At 32.8% G+C, this 23,221-nt stretch overlaps 2 protein-coding genes across 3 annotated transcripts in view; one reads left to right on the top strand and one right to left on the bottom strand.

The window, feature by feature from the left end:
• Window positions 1–567: 567 nt before the first annotated feature.
• LOC145280327 (uncharacterized) lies at window positions 568–1,485 on the bottom strand. Its single transcript, XM_080132098.1, has one exon. The coding sequence runs from the start codon at window positions 1,483–1,485 to the stop codon at window positions 568–570; it is 918 nt and encodes a 305-aa protein (XP_079988224.1).
• A 3,960-nt stretch (window positions 1,486–5,445) lies between these two features.
• The window catches only part of LOC145279887 (cis-aconitate decarboxylase-like), a 77,342-nt gene continuing 59,566 nt past the window's right edge, over window positions 5,446–23,221 (top strand). The window contains exons 1-2 of one of the 2 annotated variants that reach the window (XM_080131359.1): window positions 5,446–5,694; window positions 13,242–13,576. In XM_080131359.1, the coding sequence (XP_079987485.1) occupies window positions 13,316–13,576 (261 nt within the window). In that variant the 5' untranslated portion in view covers window positions 5,446–5,694; window positions 13,242–13,315. Of the gene's footprint in view, window positions 5,695–9,868; window positions 9,999–13,241; window positions 13,577–23,221 lie in introns of those variants that run through there. The other variant, XM_080131360.1, reaches the window with a different exon arrangement.

The raw sequence follows: 23,221 nt of genomic DNA, 5'->3' as shown, positions 1-23,221 counted from the left end.
TGGTACTACAACCATGGGGGAACACCATTCGGTGGGTGTGTCAACCTTGCTTATGACCCCCAGTTTCTCCATTCTCTGGAGCTCAGCCCGTGTTTTCTCCATCAAGGGTAGTGGTACGCGTCGTGGTGAGGGTACTGAGTATGGACTCACATCCGGATGTAAGAGTATGGTACATTCTTCTCCAAATGTGCCTAGGCCTGTGAATAAGTCTGGCATTTCTATTTTTGGGTCGAATGGGCGTTTCTGGCTGCTGATGGTATGTAAGTTTGGGTGGACAGTTACGAGCTTAAGTGCTTCAATGGCTGGCCTTCCTAACAGTGGCTCCTCGAGATTGGGGATAATAAATATCCTCTGTTCTGCTGAAAGATCTTCATGCGAGACAGTTGCAGTGACCACTCCAGTCACTTTGAGTGGAATACATCTTAGACCATGAAGAATTTTGTGGGTGTCTGAGAGGTCTGGTAGGTCTCTCCGTAACTTATATATGTGCTCTGGAATCGCAGTCACATCCGTCCCAGAGTCCAGCTTGAATTTCAGTGGCACTCCATTGATGGCGATATTGGTTCGCTAAGGCTTACTTATGCTGATCTCTGATATCGTCAGAACACCAAGGTACGCATTCTGATCGCTTTCACAGTCATCTGAGCTAGGTTTAATTTCATGCAGCCTTCGTGTGCGGCAGCACTGAGCATAGTGGCCAACCCTACCACAATTGTGGCAGGTGGCTGAGATGGCAGGACACGTGCATCTCTGGTGTTGGGTTTTGTTACCACAGCGGTGGCACTCAGCCTCTGGTCTATACTGCTGTGTGCGCTCATTTTTTTGTCGATTTTCGTAGTGCAGTTCTCGCCCGGGTCTTGTCATGTGTTTACCCTGACCTTGTCTGCGAATTCGGTTGTCACTAACGTAGTGGACTGCAATATTATTGTCAGCTGGATCTTCACCAACGATATGTTCTGGGGACCGCAGGAGATGCTGTTGTGATTTTATTGTTTCACTCTGTCGGATGACCCCATCCAAGGTGAGGTCCGGAATCATTTGCAGACTTAGTGATAGCTTAGGATCTGTGCACCCAACTACAATTCTATCATGAATTAATTCCTCGTGCAGGTCTCGAAAATTGCAGTTTTTAGCTAGTGTGTGGAGGTTAGTGATGAATGAATCAATGGACTCACCTTCCTCTTGACATCTTCGGTTGAATCTGGCCCGTTCATAAATTACGTTCGTATCACCCTTGAAATGGTCATTGAACTTTGCTACCACTATATTGAAGTTCTGGGCTTCCTCAGGTGCAAGTTTGAATGTGGCGAAAATGTCTTCGGCTTTATCACCCATACAATATATTAGGGTGTCCACTTGACAAGCATTTGGTTTTTCGTCAAGGCTGAACACTGTCCGGTAACGGTTGAACCGTTGTATCCATTTTTCCCATGACTCGGGTTGGTCGAATGGAAAGGGCTCTGGTGGACTCACGTGGCTATTCATACTGGGGGGTTATTATGGAACTTCACATATTTCTTTTTTTATTCTTTTTTTTTTTTTTTAACGGCTCTTAGGCTCGATATTTAGTATAACTCTTTCCCCGTATTTTGCTCACATTTGTTAGTAAATCCCTTGTTCTGACACCATGTTATGTCAGATTTCTATTAATAATAACAGGACAAGGATATGTGATCGTTCAGACCAACATGGCCGACTAACTGAGTCTCGTTTATTCACGTTTACGTCTGAGAGTTTACATTATAAACATTGAACAAAGGGGGACAACTCCCACTGATCCAAGAGACATAACATGGATTTACCATACAAAATTAATTGTTGAGTAATTATATGAAATTTATTCGTTGCATAATCATATGGAATTTAGTTATTGATTGACTATATGAAATTTATTTGTTGAGTAATACTATTGGTTTAAAAATTGAATTAAATTTGTTTGTCAAATAATCATATGAAATTTATTTGTCGAATAATCATCTGCAATGTATTTATAAATTGTAATAATATGAAAGATATTAGATGTGTAATTATATATAAAACCACCCCTGCTCAGGTGCATGCTATCATAAAAAACCTTGACACCTCAAAAGCATGTGGACCCGATCTTATCCCAGCTGTGCTATTAAAAAAGTGCTCAGCCGAAGTAGCTCCAGTTCTCTCCAAACTCTACAACAAATGCCTTAATGAAGCTTGCTTTCCAGGCTGTTGGAAAACTGCTTCTGTTGTACCAGTATTCAAGAATTCTGGCGAAAGGACAGACCCATCAAATTATCGCCCCATTAGCCTCCTCCCACTTTTTGCCAAAATATTTGAGACCATAATTAACCATGCTCTAGTCCATCATCTTGCAGATGCTAAACTACTGACTGACAAACAATATGGATTTAGACAAGCCCGTTCCACAGCAGACATCCTAACTGTGATCTCTGAACGTATATACCATTCACTGGACAAAGCGGGGGAGGGCAGAGCGGTAGCTCTAGATATATCTAAGGCTTTTGACAGGGTATGGCATGAGGGTCTCCTCAGTAAAATCAGATAATACGGTATCACCGGTAGAATACTTAACATAATTAAATCCTTCTTAGATAAGAGAAAAATCCAGGTTGTCCTCGACGGTCGTACATCTAAACAATATGATATAAATGCGGGGGTGCCCCAGGGTTCTATCCTTGGACCTCTATTGTTCCTGATATTTATAAATGACCTCCCCGACAACATTGCCTCTGAGATGGGTATATATGCTGATGACACTACACTCTATGGCAGGCACGACAGGAAGACGAATGAACACATTTCTAAAGAAATGGCAGAAACACTAGAGGAAGACCTCCAATCTGTAGTGGAATGGGGTCAAAAGTGGTTGGTCGCGTTCAATGCTGCCAAGACTAAACTAGTTTCCTTCAATAATTACAAGAAACCCTCTCTACCACCCATAGCAATGGCCAACGACTCTTTATCTGAGAGTCCATCTTTCAAACTCCTTGGCCTAACGTTCACAGGAAACATGAGTTGGAACAATTACATTGAAGGCATTGCCAGGGCCGCTGGAAGAAAGGTGGGCTCTCTCTACCGTGCTAGAAAACTACTAACACCCGAAAGTATCCTGTACCTCTATAAGGCCACCATTCGCCCATGTATGGAGTATTGCTGTCACATCTGGGCTGGTGCATCTGCTACTAGTCTCTCGCTCCTTGACAAGGTTCAAAAGAGAGTCGCAAACCTGATAGGCCCTGAACTGGCATCTAAGCTTCAGCCTCTGTCCCATCGACGAAATGCTGCCTTTTCTACAAGTATTTTAGTGGTGAATGCTCTGACGAACTGCAATCACTTGTGCCCCCACGACGTGAGCACCCTCGACAAACCCGACAGGCTGCTAAATCCCACCCCCACACTGTAGAGATCCCTAGATGTAAAATATCTTTTTACTCCAATAGTTTCTTCCCCAGAACCGCTAGACTCTGGAATTCCATTCCAGGTCCCTGCTTCCCCAACAATACTGACGTGCAGAAGTTCAAGTGTAACGTGAACCGACACCTTGCTGTCCAAATCCCTACATAGTACCCCAGTAGTGTTGCCCCTGATAGTAGCCCCCTACACCAAAGTGGCAATTTGCCTTGTTTGGGGTGAAAATGTAATAAAAAAAAAAAAAAAAATATGAGTAGGGCAAATTATTGATAGTGGTTGTAGACAATTACATTAATTTGTTTATTTATTTAAAATGTAGTTATCGCATAATTATATGAAATTTTTTGTTGAGTAATTATATGAAATTAATTTTCGGAATAATCACAGGAAATTTATTTTCCTAATAATTGTTTGAAATTTATGACATTTAACATGAGTTGGAACAATTACATTGAAGGCATTGCCAGGGCCGCTGGAAGAAAGGTGGGCTCTCTCTACCGTGCTAGAAAACTACTAACACCCGAAAGTATCCTGTACCTCTATAAGGCCACCATTCGCCCATGTATGGAGTATTGCTGTCACATCTGGGCTGGTGCATCTGCTACTAGTCTCTCGCTCCTTGACAAGGTTCAAAAGAGAGTCGCAAACCTGATAGGCCCTGAACTGGCATCTAAGCTTCAGCCTCTGTCCCATCGACGAAATGCTGCCTTTTCTACAAGTATTTTAGTGGTGAATGCTCTGACGAACTGCAATCACTTGTGCCCCCACGACGTGAGCACCCTCGACAAACCCGACAGGCTGCTAAATCCCACCCCCACACTGTAGAGATCCCTAGATGTAAAATATCTTTTTACTCCAATAGTTTCTTCCCCAGAACCGCTAGACTCTGGAATTCCATTCCAGGTCCCTGCTTCCCCAACAATACTGACGTGCAGAAGTTCAAGTGTAACGTGAACCGACACCTTGCTGTCCAAATCCCTACATAGTACCCCAGTAGTGTTGCCCCTGATAGTAGCCCCCTACACCAAAGTGGCAATTTGCCTTGTTTGGGGTGAAAATGTAATAAAAAAAAAAAAAAAAATATGAGTAGGGCAAATTATTGATAGTGGTTGTAGACAATTACATTAATTTGTTTATTTATTTAAAATGTAGTTATCGCATAATTATATGAAATTTTTTGTTGAGTAATTATATGAAATTAATTTTCGGAATAATCACAGGAAATTTATTTTCCTAATAATTGTTTGAAATTTATTATAGAATAATCACAGAAAATCTTTTATTGAATGATTGTATGGAATTTATTTGTGTAGTAATCATATAAAATCTATTTTGAAAATCATACAGAATTTATTTGTTTAATTTCATATGAAATTATTTGTGAAGTAATCGCATTAAATTTATTTGTCAAATAATCATATTAAATTATGTTGAATAATCATATGAAATTTATTTGTTGAATAATCACATAAAATTTATTTGTAGAATAATAATAGTAATTTTTGTCAGATAATCATATAAATTTTATTTGTGAAATAATAATATGAAATTTTTTGTTAAATAATCATATGAAATTTATTTGTAAAAAAATCATAAAAATTCATTTTCAAAGAATCATATTAAATTTATATGTAAAATAATCTTATAAAATTTATTTGTCAAATATCCATATGAAATTTATTTATGTAACAATCCTATGAAATTTATTTATGTAACAATCGTATGAAATTTATTTGTGAAATAATCATATGAAATTCATTTTCCACAATACTCATGTTAAATTTATTTATCAAATAATCATATAAAATTTTTTTGTCTAATAATCATATAGAAATTTATTAGCCCACCCCAACAGTTGTATAAACTTTGTTTGTCATATATTTATTTGTCGAGTAACAATACGTAATTTATTTGTCGAATAGTTATATGAATTTTATTTGTCACATAATCATATTAAATTTATATACCCAATAATCATATTGTCAACATATGGATTATCTTTCCTTGTTGTTTATAATTCGTGCTGTACGAGTTACTTCCCTTAAAAAATAAAGCTACACAGTCATACTAATAATATTACCAAAACAAAAAGGGACAACATGGTGGCAGCGATTAAACTCGACTATGAACCAGTACTGTTTAAAAAAAGAATGAACAAAAAAAAAAAAAAAAAGAGGAGAACTTTGAAAACGGCCCGACAACAATTCAGTCTTCTTACTGAACTTTTGAGAACACGTGCGTCACTGCGTCACTAAGGCACCATATTGGATTCATACTCGTAAAACTGTGAGTTGTTTGTTTGTTTTTGTTTTCTCTTTTCCCTAATTATCTTCTTTGCGTTCCTGTGTATCGTTTATAAGAAAATGGCCAATCATTCAATTGAACCACACATGTGCTGGGGATACAGACAACTTAGTGGAGTCTTTTAAATTTTTTAAACAACAGTGTGAGTTATACTTCTCCGTCAGGAACATCGACGTACCAAACAAGTGGACCACATTTTATTATTATCGGGGAAAGAAGGATTAAGAAGATTTAACTCATATTCATTTGAAAATGAGGGCGACAAGCGCAACCGTGTATTGATTTGGAAACAAATAGAGCCTCAAATCAAGTTCAGAATTGCACGCTTCTTTTTACAGAAATACTTGCAGACCGATACAGAAAATATCGATGACTTTCCCGTGAGATGCAAGGCTGCAGGCGCAAAAATGCAAGCTAAGGGACAAAACTGAAACAGAAGAACGCATCATAAACCAGATAATTGTGGGGACTAGATTCCCAGAGCTGCAAAAGCAGCTACTATGCAAAAATTAAAAACTGGCGATGCCTGAAGTCCTAAACATGAGCAGAAGCTATGAAGCTTCAGTGGATCACATGAAAAAAATGATAGAAATAAAAGGTGAATGTGAAAGCCAGATAAGCTCTATTAAACACAAAATTGAGAGCGCAGACATCTGTGGAAGATGTGGACTCATAAACCAGGAAATTGTCCTGCTCGCGGCAATACATGCTCAGCATGTGGTCGTAAGATCACTGGGCCAAAAGGTGCCAAACACGAAAAACTAAAAACACCAACAGGCAGCCACAAACAAACAAGCTAACCAAGCAGAGAAATTTGGGACTGGAACGGGATACGTTTAAAAACCAGCAGAACTGTATAAACGTACAGCAAGATGAAATGGCAGGTGATGTTGAAAGAATGTTTTTATATCCAGTAAATCAGAAAGACAACACCTCCCAAACAGAAGCATTTGCCAACCTGGATATCGTCCTCCCAAACAGAAAAGGCATTCATGAGCTGAAGGTCAAAATGGACCCAGGCGCGGAAGGGAATACAGTTCCCTTACACACGTTCCGACAGATGTTTCCCAAATATATGGACCAGAATGGGCATCCAGGTTCAGGCACAACCAACAAAGAAACTGCAATCCTTACAGCGTACAACGGCTCTGATATCCCGCAGCATGGATCCAGTAATATAAAATGTGGATACAAGAGTCTATGGAAAGCAATAAAATTTTATGTGGTCAAATGGACCTACCATATTAGGATTATCCTCCATCCAAAATTTGAAATTGGCAACACTACACTGCTCCATACAGAGAACAGCATGTACCCCAGTTGATCCTCCGTCAAACACCACCATAAATTCTATGAGAGATTTCATGGAAACCTATCTGGACCAATTCGACCAGATTGGAAACTTTCCAGGAGAGTATCATATCATACTTCGCCCTAACAACTCATCCATAATCCATGCACCAAAGAAATTCCCATCAGTATGAGGGACGAGATAAAGGCGGAACTAGACCTAATAGTGTCTCTGGGAATAATAAAAAAATTGATGAACCAACTGACTGGGTAAGCAGCATCATTTATGTGCGGAAGAGCAACGGCAAACTGTGAATATGTTTAGACCCTAAAGATTTAAACAAAAACATAATGCGATGCCATTACAAAACCCCAACCATGGAGGAGCTCTCACATAACCTATCTGGTGCCAAATTCTTCTCAAAGCTGGACGCCAAAAACAGCTACTGGTCAATCAAACTTGGCAAAGAGTCACAGCTACTCACGACATTTAACTCTCCTTTTGGAAAATATTGCTTCAAGAGGATGCCCTTTGGGTTGGTCATGTCTCAGGATGTTTTCCAGCAAAAAATGGATATGATCATAGAAAAATACCTGAAGCATTAGTGTTAACTGATGACGTGATCATCCATGGAAAACCTAAAGAGGAGCACAACCGCAACCTGAGAAGGTTAATGGAGACTTCAGAGACTGGTGTCCTCACATTCAACAGCAGCAAATGTGCCATAAATAAAAGCAAGTCAGATTTTTTGGTGTTCTATCTTTGATGAGGATGGGATACACCCAGATCTCCAAAAAGTGTTGGAAATAAAATCACTCCCAACTAATGATCTGCAGAAGGTACTAGGGATCATTACCTACATGGCACCTTTCATTCCAAGGTTTTCAGACCTCACAGCAAGCCTCAGGGAACTCTTAAGAAAAGATGCTGAATACCAATGGAACAATAGCCATCAGAAGTCACTGCAGGAAATAAAGGACATAATATGCAAGGAGATGCTACTCCGATACTATGACCCATCAAAAAAATCTACCACACAAGTTGATGCATCGTCTAGAGGGTTGGGAGCCGCATTAATAAAAGAAAGCAAACCTATAGCTTTTGCCTCAAAATCACTCACTGAAACCGAGCAGCACTATGCCAATATCGAGCGCGAACTCCTGGCTGTCATGTTTGGCTGTGAACGCTTTCAAACATACATCTACGGCTGCTCCTTTGAAGTTGAGAGTGACCACAAGCCCTTAAGGATGATCTGCCTCAAGAACCTTACAGTAGCACCCCCTCGACTTCAAAGGATGCTCCTGAAACTCTAGGAATATGACATGATCATAAAATATCGACAAAGCAACGAAATGCTACTAGCTGATGGATTATCTAGGCTACCAAATGAAAGGAAGAAAGAGGTCATAGACCTAGACATCAAAGTGGACTTTGTGCAGTTTTCTACTGAAAAACTCACACTGATTCGTCAAGCAACGGATGACGACCCCATTTTGTTGGAGCTGAAGATGTGGATCCTAAATGGTTAGCCAGACTCTCACAGGAAACTGCACAAAAACCTTCAGCCATACTGGTCTTATCAGGATGAACTCTCCATTGAAAATGGGATTCTGCTCAAAGGCAACAGAATTCTGATACCTCAAGCAATGCATGCAGAGGTACTTGAGAAGATACATTATGGACACCAAGGAAGTGACAAGTGTAAATTAAGAGCAAAACCTTGTGTTTTCTGGAGTGGAATCAACAATGACATTGATGCCATAACACAACAATGTGCTGTATGACAAGAGCTCCAGAAATCCCAACCCGCTGAAACCCTCATGCTGCATGAGATTCCGGTACAACTGTGGCAAATCTTAGCCACCGACCTCTTCAATCTGAATGGAATCAACTATCTACTTGTGGTGGATTATTACTCAAAGTACCCCTTCATCCGCAGTCTCAGGGAATTCTCCAGCAAGTTGTCTCAAGCAAATATTTGCTGAGCAGGGAGTCCCTAAAAGGCTCATAAGCGATAATGGCTCATATTTTAGCTCCCAGCAGTTCAAAGAATTTGCTAAAGCCTGGGACTTTGAGCGTATTACCAGCTCTCCCAGATACCCCCAATCTAATGGCATGGCAAAATGCTGCATTCAGACTGTCAAAGCAGTCATGAAGAAAGCCATGTTGAGCAATCGGGATATAAACATGGGCCTCTTGTGTCTGCGATCAACACCGATGGATCATACTATCCCATCCCCAGGTTAATTGCTTTTTAATCGCAAACTAGTCAGCAATCTCCCCACAAAATGTCCATATGGAGGAAATCCAGAATCGTCTGTTACAAAGACAGTTGTTGCAGAAAAGACAACATGACTAACATGCTAAGAGCCTACCCAATCTAAGCACAGGACAGCGAGTACGAGTACAAGACCAAGAGACGAGAAGATGGACTCCAGCGACCATTAGACAAGCCTGCACTGAACCACGTTCCTACATGGTAGAGACATCATCAGGACAGATTCTTTGCAGAAACCGTAGACATTTCAAGGAAGTCGCCCACACATCCAATATGACACAATCAATAACACATAATACACCCTCCCGTCATACTCAAGTCACACCACCCAATGTACCAGGCTCACATCCTGCAGAAACTCCCAATACGCATGCAAGCATCTGCACGCCATCTGCCGAAACACATAGTCCTGCACATATCACACAGTCCAGTACAAACAAACCATCTGTAACAATCACAAGATCGGGTCATGTCATAACCCCCACTCCCAAAAGATACGATCTGTAGATAAGTTCACTTGTAAAAACTCATCCAGTAACCTCTGGTTAAACAAACAATTCCCTTGTGAAAGCGGGATGTCAACATATGGATTATCTTTCCTTGTTGTTTATAATTCGTGCAGTACGAGTTACTTCCCTTAGAAAATAAAGCTGTCTTCCGTGAGCTAACACGTTTCGTTTCGCCTCCTTACACAGTCATACTAATATTACAAAAATGGTATTAAATTATCATATAAAATTTATTTGTCGAATAATCATATGAAATTTATTTCTCAAATAATTATATGAAATTTATTTGTCAGATAATCATATGAAATGGATTTGTCAAATAATGATTTGAAACGTAATATTCAGATTATCATAATAAATTCATTTGTTAAATAGTCATATTCAATTTTTTATTGAATAATTATTTGAAATTTGTTTGTCGATTTATTATATTAAATTTACTTGTTAAATAATCATAATAAATTTATTTTCATATGATTATGTGACATTTATTTGTCAGTAAAATAATATGAAATTTGTTTTGCAAGTAATTATTTAAATTTTTTTTTTTTTTTTTGCAAATAATGAAATATATATATAAATATATAAAATGTACAATCATAATAATCATCTGAAATTTTATTTTTCAAATAACTATATAAAATATATTTATCGAATAGTCATATAAACTTTATGTGTCACATAGTTATATAATAGTTATTGTTAAAATGATCATATTAAACATTTTTTTTTTCAGTATAATCATATGAAATTTATTTGTAAAATAATCATATAGAATTTTTGTGTCATATAATTATATGAAATTTGAATATCGAGTAATCATGAAATTTATTAATCAAATAAATTTAATATCATTATTCGACACATTAATTTGTTAGACGAGGAAATTTCCTATAAAATTTCCTCGTCTAACAAATTAATGTGTCGAATAATGATATTAAATTTATTTGTAGAATAATTATATTAAATTTATTTGTGAAATAATCGCATGAAATTTATTAATCAAATAATTATAGGAGATTTCATTGTCTAATAAATTAATAAAGTTAATTAATCATATTAAATTTATTTGTCGAATAATAATATTAAATGTATTTGTCAAATATTCATGTGAAATTTATTTGTCAAATATTCATATGAAATTTATTTGTCAAATAATCATATGAAATTTATTTGTCAAATAATCTTATTTCTTAAAAAAACAAACTTTTTTTTAAATAATCATATGCAATTTATTAATTAGCATATACAAAATTTAATTTCTAGCACAATCGTTTTAAATTTTGTCGACTTTTAATAATCGTGTTAAATTTATTAGTGAAATAATCATATGAAATTCATTAGTGAAATAATCATATGACATTTATTCGTCAAATAACTATATTAAATTTAATCGTTACTTAATAAGAAATTTTATTGGTCAAAAAATTCTATCAAATTATTTTTTGAATAATAATATAAATTTATTTGTCGAATAACCATATGAAATTTTTTTAGTCAAACTATTGTTTGTTATGAAATATTTTTCTAAAATTTTTGTTATGAAATATTTTTTAGTTGTTATGAAATATTTTTCTAAAGTAGTCATATTTACTTTATTTTTAAATAATCATATGAAATTTATTTATACATTACTTATATAAAATATATTTCTCAAATAAAAATATGAAATTTATTTATCAATTAATCATATTTAATTTTTTTGTAAATTAATTATATTAAATTATTTTGTCGAAAAATCACATAACTTTACTTTTAAAATAATCATATGAAATTTGTCAAATATTCATATAAAATACATTTGTGGAATAATCATATCAAATTTATTTGTCAAATAAAAACATGAAATTTATTTGTCAAATGATCATATGGAATTTATTAGTCAGTTTAATAATATGAAATTTATTTGTCAAATAACTATATGAAGTTTATTTGTCAAATAATATGAAATTTATTTGTCAATACGCATATAAAATTAATTTCTAAAATAATCATGAAATTTTTTCGTCGAATAAGTATATAAAAGTTATTTATCGGAGAATTATATTAAATTTATTTTTCAAACTTTCGTTTGAAATTTATTTGTAAAATAATGATATGAAATTTACTTGTCAAATAATCATATAAAATGTATTTGTCAAATAAATTATTTTTTAAATAATTATATTAATTTTATTTGTCAAATAAACATATTAAATTTACTTGTCATCATGTGAAATTTATTCGTCAAATAATAATATGAAATTTATTTTATTATTATATTATTATATATTTATTATTATTAAATATTTATCGAAAAAAAACATATAAAATGTATTTGTCATTTGACAAATAAATCTTATGTTTTTCATATTAAATTTATTTTCAAATAACTATATAAAATGTTTTGTCAAATAATTATATGAAATTTATTTGTCAAATAACATTAAATTTATTTGTCAAATAATCATATTAAATTTATTTGTCAAATAATCTAATGAAATTTTTGTCAAATTATTATAAAATATTATTTGTCAAATAATCATGAGAATTATTTGTTTAATGATCATATGTAATGTATTTGTCAAATAATTATATGAATTTTTTGTCAAATAATCATTTGAAATTTATTAGTCATATGAAATTTCGAATAATCATATGTTAGAAATAATCTTATATGGAGTTGTTTTTTATCAAATAATCATTTGAAATTTATTTGATGAAGTAATTATTTTAAATGTATATTTCTAAGTAATTATATGGAATTTGTTTGACATTTATTTATCAAAGTAATTGTATGAAATATATTTTATGAAGTAATTCTTTTTAGTACTTTAATTCTTCTCAGGGTTAAACCAGTTATCATACAATGTCGAATATCTATGATCATCAACTCTTGCTTGCAACGTATTGCAAATTAATCTTTAGTAAACTCATGTAATTTTATCTTTATATATTGAAACTACCATTAATATGAGCGACTGCTTAGCTCCCAAGTTTACTAGTTTAGATTAAAAACCTTTTGAGGGCTGTGAATTCATAAAACTTATTATGTAGAATACTAGTCAAGAGTTCATGTCTCTGAAAGCTTTTTAAAACACACAAATTTCCTGAGAATTTTTTTTTTCACACTTATTTCCAATTCTTGAATAGGACTTTTTTTATTTACATATTTAACAAATATATATAGTCTGTTGTTACTTTAAACATTTAATCTCAGTCCGAGAACCATTAAAACCAAGAGGCTTAGTTTGAATATAATATTAAAAAGGTTGAGTGAAACTGTGATCTGTTATCACAGAGAATTTATACTTCAGACATTTATATAATAGCTAGCAAAACAAAGTATGTATGTTTGCTCTTAAGTTCTCGCCTTTTTCAATGTATTATACCCTCTATTGCTATTGAATTATGCTATTTATTGTTTTTATACTATCTTATGTTTATTAAATTTATCAATTTTATTCAATAGGTGTAGAAGGTAATGCGAATATTATTGATATTCCCTCTGGATTTGGAGTTTTCTTTGAAGATTACACACCAAAAATGATTTTTGAGAACTGTGGAAGCAACAAAAAAAACTATATTCTTCATAATCAAGACGTGGCAATAAAAAGGTTTCCCACTCATTTTGGAATGCATTGGGCAATTGAAGCTGCCATTGATGTACTAAATATGTTTAAATATGCATTCAACCAGCCACTTGATTTTAGGCAAGTTAAACATATCGAAATCATTGCACCTGCTTCCAAATACATTAACAGGCCATTGCCAACATCAGAGCATGAAGCACGACATTCGTTTCAAGTAAGTAAAACATCTTAACAATTGTTTCCTTCTTTATAACAAATCTAATAATAATGCTGTGTTCAAACTGTTCTCTATAATATATACTAATTAACTATTCTCTGTAGTTAACTATGTATTTGGAAAGTTTATTCTACAATATGCTTTCATATGCATTTATCATCACAACAAAATGTTACTTTTTATAATAAAAATTATTTGTAAAATAACATTCTACTTTTTTATTTTGCATATATATATATATATATATATATATATATATATATTTAGTAATGTGATTGACAATTTAAAAATCAAATTATAATTAAATTAAAAATCCATTTCATAAGAGAAACAACAACAAAATCAATAATTTGTACAATCGTTTCGGAAAACAGTGTTTTCATTGTGGTAAACATCAAGTTACGGACAATAATTTTTACATATAGTGTTTTTAACAAACAAAGTTTCCTCATCAGCAAATATTGGGAAGGGTTTTTATTATATGTAAAAGACACCATAAATAAACCTAGCATTAAAAGTAAGGCAGATGTATCTGGAAAAAATTAAAATAAAGGTATGGATTTAACTTGATAAGAAAATTAATATATGAGTACTTTGACCATAGTTCCTGATTTCAAAAGGCGAAAAATTAAAAGGTAAATACTTGTATGTATATTTTTATGTATATATATGTATATGTATGTATATGCATATATGTGTATATTTTTATATATATATATATATATATATATATATATATGTGTATTTGTGTATATGTATATATATATGTGTATGTGTGTATACATGTATGTATATATATGTGTATGTGTCTATGAGTTTTATCGAAAAATACTATTATAATATTGTACTTAAACCAAATTAATATTTATAATTTTACTCTATTTTATTTCTATCTTTAACCCATATTAATTTTCTTATCAAGTTAAATCCATACCTTTATTTTAATTTTTTCCAGATACATCTGCCTTACTTTTAATGCTAGGTTTATTTATGGTGTCTTTTATATATACTAAAAACCCTTCCCAATATTTGCTGATGAGGAAACTTTGTTTGTTAAAAACACTATATGTAAAAAATATTGTCCGTAACTTGATGTCTACCACAATAAAAACACTGTTTTCCGAAACGATCGTACAAATTATTTATTTTGTTGTTGTTCCTTCTTATGAAACGGATGTTTAATTTAATTATAATTTGATTTTTAAATTATCAATCACATTACTAAATATTAAATTAGCTCTAGGATATTTACCTATCGAGCTTATTATATATCTAAATTACAACGAGCATTTTTTCTTTCCCTGTATTTTAATTAAACTAGTAATTTTAAATTAAAATACACTCAGCTCTTTATACTATTGTTCTAATCTCCTTTATGCAAAATAAAAAAAGTAGAATGTTATTTTACAAATAATTTTTATTATAAAAAGTAACATTTTGTTGTGATGATAAATGCATATGAAAGCATATTGTAGAATAAACTTTCCAAATACATAGTTAACTACAGAGAATAGTTAATTAGTATATATTATAGAGAACAGTTTGAACACATATATGTATAGATACAAGGACAGTAAAAAACACAGATCTAGAGAAATTATTTGGTTTAACCCACTTTTTAATACAATGATTAAAACTAAACTGGAAAAAATTCTTCAAACTAATTAACATCCACTTCCCCCAAATAACATCTTACACAAAATCTTTTATAGAAATACCATAAAACTCAGTTATAGTTGCAGTGACAACCTAGAAAGAATAATTAAAAAACATAATGATAGACTACTTAACAACGACAACAACAACAACAACAACAAAAATCACAATAATAACAGTAACACAAAAAAACTGTAACTGCACAAATAAATCAGAATTCCAACTTAAACAACAACGTCTACAAACAGAAGTAGTCTACAATGACACAATCGCACCCATAGAAAACCCTAATAATAAAAAGTATTACATCGGACTTGCTGAAACTTCATGTAAAGACCATTTTTGAGTTCATAAATGGGTCTTTAAGAACCCTAACCACCTCAACAAAACCTCACTAACTGCCCACTACCTAAACTTGATTCTAATATTAACTGGGAAATTCTTTAAAAAACCTAGTACCTGTAATTCTTTAAGCTCCCTCTATTTCTTCTGTCTATACGAAAAATTCTTTATTAATAATTTCAAAGATAGAGATAAATTATTAATAGGGCTAGAACGACAGCATATTCTTTTCGTTTTTGGACTCTCGAGTGTGTATCCATTGATATCTTATATGCTTTTATATAGAGTGATGTGGTTTACTCTGTCTGTGTTGGATATATACTTGAGAGTCAAAACAATGATAAGAATATTCTGTTGTCATAACTCTAATTATTAGAAGTGAAACGTCAATTTTTTTAGATACTACAAATCCCACCTCCTCAGCAACTTCACACCCTACTAAAGTTCTTCTAATATAATTCCAATCTAATAATTGCACTCTTTAACATTATTATTCTACTCATTTTAACTTATTACTATAAAAAAAACTTTAAAACCATTAACCATTCTATCATAAACTGCTCTTCATCCCTTATATATCAAATTATTCATGTTGTAGTATAACCAAACACCCATACTTCTAATCATCTGTAGTGTTATTTAATCCTCACTAAATTACACATCATTTTACTATATTATTTTGCCTTTTAATTCTTTAGAGACCGTCCCCCCCCCCCGGTTTTCCTCATACCTTTAATCTCACGCTTACTTATAATTTATTGAAAAATTCCTATCAATTTAGTAACTGTTAATCTTTGAAATTCTCCTATTTCTTATATATATACGAAAAATTCTTTAATAATAACTCCAAAGATTACAATAAATTATTAAACTTTTGAAGTCAAAACAATAACTATTTGCAAATACTACAATCCCACATCCTTGGCAATTTCACACCCTTCAAAAGTTCATCTAATATAACTCTCTTAATCTAATAATTGCATACTTTACTTTATCCATTTCAGCTTATGACTAACAAATAGTTTACAACCATTTACCTGGCCATCATTAATTGCTCCTACCTTCCTCATCTTTTAAATCTTTTATATCGTTTCATACCATTCCATATCTAATTATTCATATTGTATTGTAACCAAATACCTCTATTTCCAATCATTTGTATAGCTGTGTAATTCCCATTAAACCCCACACCATTTTATAGGGCCACTTTTATATTTTTTGTTAGTTTTTTATAAATATCCACATTTTTTGTATACTTCTAAGCCCATTAATTTTTTAACCCCTCTTCTACATCAAATATTCACCCAACAAAATCCCTTCTTTTCTTAAATTTTTAAGCCACCAAAATTCCCTTATTTTTCCTAATTATTCACCCTCTATTATTCCAACTATTCTTATTTTTTTCTTAAATAATGCAATTATCAAAAACCCAATGCAGATACTAGGATGTATTTTAAATGTAATTAACTATACATATATTAAATATCTACCATTTAATTGCTTTCCTATTCAAAACTTCTAGAGCTTTTATATTAAGTTATACAGGACGTATGTAAAATGCAAGCAAATAGACGTATGTTAACATTTCAGCAGTGATAAATATCCCAGAAAATCTTTTCACATTATATAACCCCCTCACACCCCAAAAACGTCTGCCATGTTGACAAGCTTAAATTCATTTCAAATACATTAACCCACACCCATCACTTTTTTAATTCAACTGATTTTATCCATGACACATATCTATGCTTTTTTCTTTCCTTCTCTTTCTTTTTCTCTTCTTTCTTTATATAAATATTCTTTTTATAATTATATTTTTCTATCTCTATATTTCTCTTATTTTCTTAATGTTCACACGTGTCCCCCAAAAGCATATTCTCTTCCCATCTCATTTTGACTTTTACCATCTGAAGAAACATTAAACTCCTGTCTGCTGAAACAATTGTAATGGTCTAAGTTTTGAGGTTGCAAAATAAAAAAAAATCATATTCAGCTCTAATACCGGATTGAGCACTTTTTATCCTCTTTTTTACCATTTCAACTTATATATATATATATATTTATAGAGAGAGAGACAGACAGAGAAAATAAATGACAAAAAGTTATATTCCAAAATTCATTATGTTAACCATCTTATAATTTATTCCTTCAGTTGACTTATGCAATTCTTGACAGTATCTGTTTCGTAGCGCAAAATCAATCACTTAATTATTATATCAATCAGTGAATCTATTAATCCCTTAACTCATCAGTAGAAATAGCAACATCAATCCATCAAAAGGAAATGAAGTGTGATTTGACATGATTAAAATCCGGAAATTGGAAAAGAAGCTGCAAACACCTCTATATTTTTCCATTACGCCATATTGAATTTTTATCAAACAAAGTTATTAAACCCAACTATTCGTACCAACAATTTTAATTAATTTATGAATCTTCTACCAAAATGTTCTATTTAACAATTATTAATTCTAATTTGTGTATACATCCTTATGAAAATAATATCAACAAATTATAAACTATTTTGGATATACGGAACTAAACTAAGCTAAAAATAAAAAAAGATTGATCATTTCGGTCGGTTATCAATTAATTTGAATTGAAAACCACGCATAATTCAATTCTGTGAGCTATTATAATCAAGCTTATTAATCCTTACAATCATAATTTTTAAAATCATACAATTCAAAAAGTATCTTTGCGTTTTGTTAAGTTTAAAAATAATCTGAAAACTCCTTTATATTGTAATTGTAAATAATTAAATTTAAATAAATTTGATTATTTACAATTATGATATAAAGGAGTTTTCATAGGCAAAGTTACCTTCCTTGGAACAAATCTGATGAAATATTAAGTTTAATTATATTTATTTATTTTCACAACGCATACAAATCCATATTCAACTAATAAGTAATTTTAATATAGTTTTAATGTCTTTCACTTAAAATTATTTTTTTAAAATTAAATCGATTTATATTATAAATTAATTCACTAATTTTTCAATATAAAATGTTAGTATTAAAAATTAATTCAATCGATAGTCATAAGTTATTAAGTTATACTTCATATCTGCTAATGTTGAATTGTAAATTAATTAGTTACTTACATTTACTTTAATTTTTATTTATTCATTTATATATTTATTCATAATATTATCAATATCAGCACCATCATTATTATTTATATTGAAAGTAATATTTTTAATTTTACATTTCACAAACTTTACTCAATTCTACATAAGACAATCTAGTATTAATAAACATTTTTTGAACTTGTTCCTTATTTAAATATAATTATTGTTTATCATTGTATATATCCTAATTCTCTAATAAGTATTTTTCAGAGTTTCTTATTCTGAGAACATGTTATTTTAATTATAAATAAATAAATGTATATTTCAGTTAAAACTAATTCTAATTTAAATTCAAGTTAATAAGATTTAATAAATATTGTTTAGACCTAAAAATTATAGACCATATCCAACTAATGGTTTCCTTATACTTTAACCCCCCTCTCCTATATACTTTAATTAATTTTTTTTTTTTTTTAAATTTTTAACAATTAAAACATTTGACTCATACATTTGAAACAACCTATCAATCAATAATCTCTTGTTGCATCATATACATTTTATTTTTAGATCAATATTTGGAGTCTGATAACTATAAATACCTTTTTAATATTATAATTATTACAATTTAGTTTTTTTAATCCATAAATTACCTTACTTAACAAACTCAACTTTACCATCTATAAACATTACTATTAAACTAAGTAATAATATCATTATAACCCTAACACCCTCTCTCGTCCGAGGGCTGGGCTGCATCCGTCGCTATCCTGGTTCACGGGAGCATACTTGTGATGTACTTCTGGGCGTGTTCGTCGCTTCCAGCTCACAGGACCATAGATGCAACCCAGCAGGGCTACATTCTTACTTGTCTAGTGGTGGACCCCTCAAGGGTGACCAGACTCTAACTGGTCACTGGAAAATATTCTTCTGCTGCTCAGGGCACGCGAAATGTGCATGACCCTAGGTTCGTGTGGCAACATTGTCGATTTCGGTCGTCACTCTGGCTTCGTGCTAGATCCAGTCTGTCTCCTTCATCATCTGGCGTCAGGGCATACCTGAAATAAACTGCATCTTCATTCAGGCCGGCAATCAAGAAAGAAAGAAAAACTCTGGGACATTTTTATATAATGAAACAAAATAATTATTCATAAATCGTTTTACACTTGTTTATAGTCGAGTTCTTTGATCCAAGCTTCAGGTTAAGTTCCTCTAATTAATTTCCCAGCTAAGAACAAGAGCTTTTCAACTTAGCTCTTATGAGGGTTTCCCCCCCCCCAGGCGGGGTGAGAGCGATGTGGATGCCTCGATGCCAGCTAGTAAAAAGGACCCTTACTCTAAAAACCAATCGTTTTTATCAAATCAGAAATTCCTCCCTCTACCTTTTTGGAGTTATTCTTTCTTTTCTCTTCCCTTTCTCTCTTTCTCTTTGTTCCCTATTAATTTACTCCCCTTCTCTCTTTCTTTTGTCCCGAACCTTCTCCCTCATTAATGACCATATCTCTCCCTAGGTTCAATTTATTTATTTATCTCTCCAACTAACTTATCACTTGGCTTAGTGGTCTGGTAGTTAAATACAACAGGTGGACCCAAATGACAACATCTTCCAGACCCCAAAGCAGACCTTTTGAACCCAAGTCATTGTACCTGTCTCACTCAATTAGCAGCTAAAATTTATTTTTACTAAATCCAACTAGAAAAACAATCTCTTGTTCCACGAATGCTATTATCAGATTTTATATTTTCCTTTCATTGTGGACAGAAATCTCATAAACATCTGTTTTTCCTTGACCAAGTGTCAACATGGCCCCCCCCTAACCATACCTCATCCTCTCCCATCTTTTCTTCCTCTATCTGAAAAGCAAGATTATCTGGTGGCGCCAGGGATTTCGTCATATCCGCCCCTTCCTTTCACTTGTCAATTAGTCATAATTGGCATATATGCGACCTGCACCAGAAGCCTGACCTGAAACTAGTAATTCTACAATCATTCAATAAAAAGCAACTGACAAAAACTGTCCATTCAGCATGCAAAAATGTTCTGGTCCAATGGTTCTGGTTGTACTGCTGTATATATTATAATGTAGTGTGTATGCATGCATAAGTATTTGTATGTAGCCCATAGTTCTTATCATCAGAGAAAATGGCACTCACTCAATAACTAAACATGCACTCATACATTATAAGCTTCCACAGCTCATGAGTCATGGATTTTTATATTCGCCTACACATGCATTTTTCAATTGATAAACTCCCTTTTTTTCACTTTACTAGTCCTTTTAAGGTGACTGCAACTACGTACATGCAAAACAGTTTCTCTTCTTTATTTTCAGTCCTTCTGTATAACTGTAACTCATCAAACCATGTACATGCAAACATGGGGTGTCTTTCATTTTTAAAATTTTTTTTCTTATTTACTTTCAGTATCTTCACGACTTAATCTATGTGCATGCAAAACATTTTTTTCTTTTTTCATTTTTTTTCATTTTCGGTCCTTCTCTATGATTTAACCTATGTGCATGCAACCGTGAAAAGATAACCATGTTCAGTTCACTATCAAAGGATGGTTCATACACCCTTTAACTACTTGCTCATTTTCTCTTTCTCACAAATCATAAAACAATCAGAAAAATATTTGCGCTTTTGATATTTGTTTTTTTTTTTCATTCTTTTTCTTTTTTTAATTATGGCTTAGGGACTGACTTTGGGGTCCCTGCTTGTAACCTTGGGTTTTGTCGATGGTTGCAGCTCATGCACGCTATCCAAGTTTTGGTAGAGGGCACTCATTGGTATCCACACTCCGCTCAGGTGTGCTGTTGTCAGTTGTCAGTGGTTTGTGGTTACCTGATTTCTTCCTACATTTAAAACGGGGGAATTCTTTCATTATTGACTCTCACATTTTTATCCAGCTATCTGCTAATTAAAAAAACAATCTCCAGATTTCTCTCACACTTCATTGAGTAAAAGAAAGGTCAGATCCTTTCCACATATCCATTTTTCTGATATTTCTCTTCTTTTCCAAATTTAGTTAGTCCTCAACTAAACTATTTCTTTTCAGTCAGAATTCCCAAATACAATTACAGAATTCCCAAATACAATTAATTCTCTATCCTACAAGATCGACAGAAGTTTCCAGGCACACTACCCACATGCACATTTTACAGTGCATTGAGCCAGTGATTGTAATAAGATCTTTCATCTCATAATTCATACAGACTCAAACAGATCTCTATTCATTTCTGGTATCTTCTTTCAAACACTGTATCTCCGCATGACTAATTTATTGTTCATCCGTGGGTCTAATTGCTCCCCTTCAAATCACTATCTTCAAAAAAAATCTCACTTAATTCTCACGTGATTGTCCGAAGTCAACAAAATGAAAATGGGTAAATGTGGTATTCTGGTGACTGAAATAATTTCAACCAAACGTGGCACAGTCAAGTCACATTTACGCCTCTATTTATTTATCTCTACTTGCTCAATAGCAATCCATTCTTCAGCTATACAAAAATTCAAATTTACCATCAATACTGTTGGTTTTAAATCCGAGCGACATGTTGAGCACATAAAAATTATTAGCTCTACTCCAGTAGAGTGCTCGATTACAAAAATATCTAAAAACGAAGAATGCAGTATTTTTACTCATAACATCATAAACCGCGGGGTTTTCTTTCTTTTCTTCAGACGCATCTCTCTCAATCCTTTACACGAAGGGAAAGAACTCACGTCCTCAGGTCATGCACACCTCTTGGCATGGAGGCACATTTCCGAATGATATTTCATACTTTTTTTTTTTTTTTTTTTTTTTTACAAAGGCATCACCACATTATCAAGGCCCAGAGGCCACTCAAGGATAAGGGTTAAAGAGTGTACAGTAGAAATTGGTCAATATAGTAATCATTAGTAATGAAAATTTGGTAAATTTAATAACTTATATGGAACGGCTCATCAAGAACTTATTTACTTTAGACTTGAACACAACCATATTGTAGTCAGCCGGAAAGCAGGAAAACGGAAGACAATTCCACAGGCGTGCAGTTCTAAGAAAGAAGCTTTGTTCATGGAATCTACGTTTAGGTTTAGCCACAGATAAAGAGTGGGGGAAATTATTGATAGTGTTTACAGCTAGACGAGTGTTTCTTGTGAAAGTTTGGCGAGGGGGGACCAAAGATTGAAGCTCAGTTGAACACTTTCCATGAAAATAACGATACATCAGAGACAAACTCGCAACATCTCTTCTGTGAGATAGAGGTTGCAAGGAAGAGAAAAGGACATCTCCTACGAGGCTACGAAGTCTATTTTGAACTCTATCAAGGCAGGACAAGTCCTTTCTAGCAGCTCCTGCCCAGATGTGGCAACAGTATTCCATCCTTGGACGTACCTGGCTCTTATATAGGTAGAGAATAGCATCAGCAGTGTTTTCACAATTTCAAAGCCTTCTCAACGACTGCATATTTAATTTTTTCAAAACATAATACTATCAGCACCGTTGGTTTCTTTAAGACATTCTACTTGACAGTTTGAATGCTTCAAAACTATTTACCATGCGATTGATTTCATTTTTTTTTAATGTA

The sequence above is a fragment of the Euprymna scolopes genome, chromosome 7 (genome assembly GCF_053919585.1).
Source record: "Euprymna scolopes isolate OS-2025 chromosome 7, ASM5391958v1, whole genome shotgun sequence".
Classification (NCBI taxonomy): Eukaryota; Metazoa; Mollusca; class Cephalopoda; order Sepiida; family Sepiolidae; genus Euprymna; species Euprymna scolopes.
The sequence above is the reverse complement of the archived record's forward strand: the minus strand, read 5'-3'. Positions and strand labels throughout refer to the sequence as shown.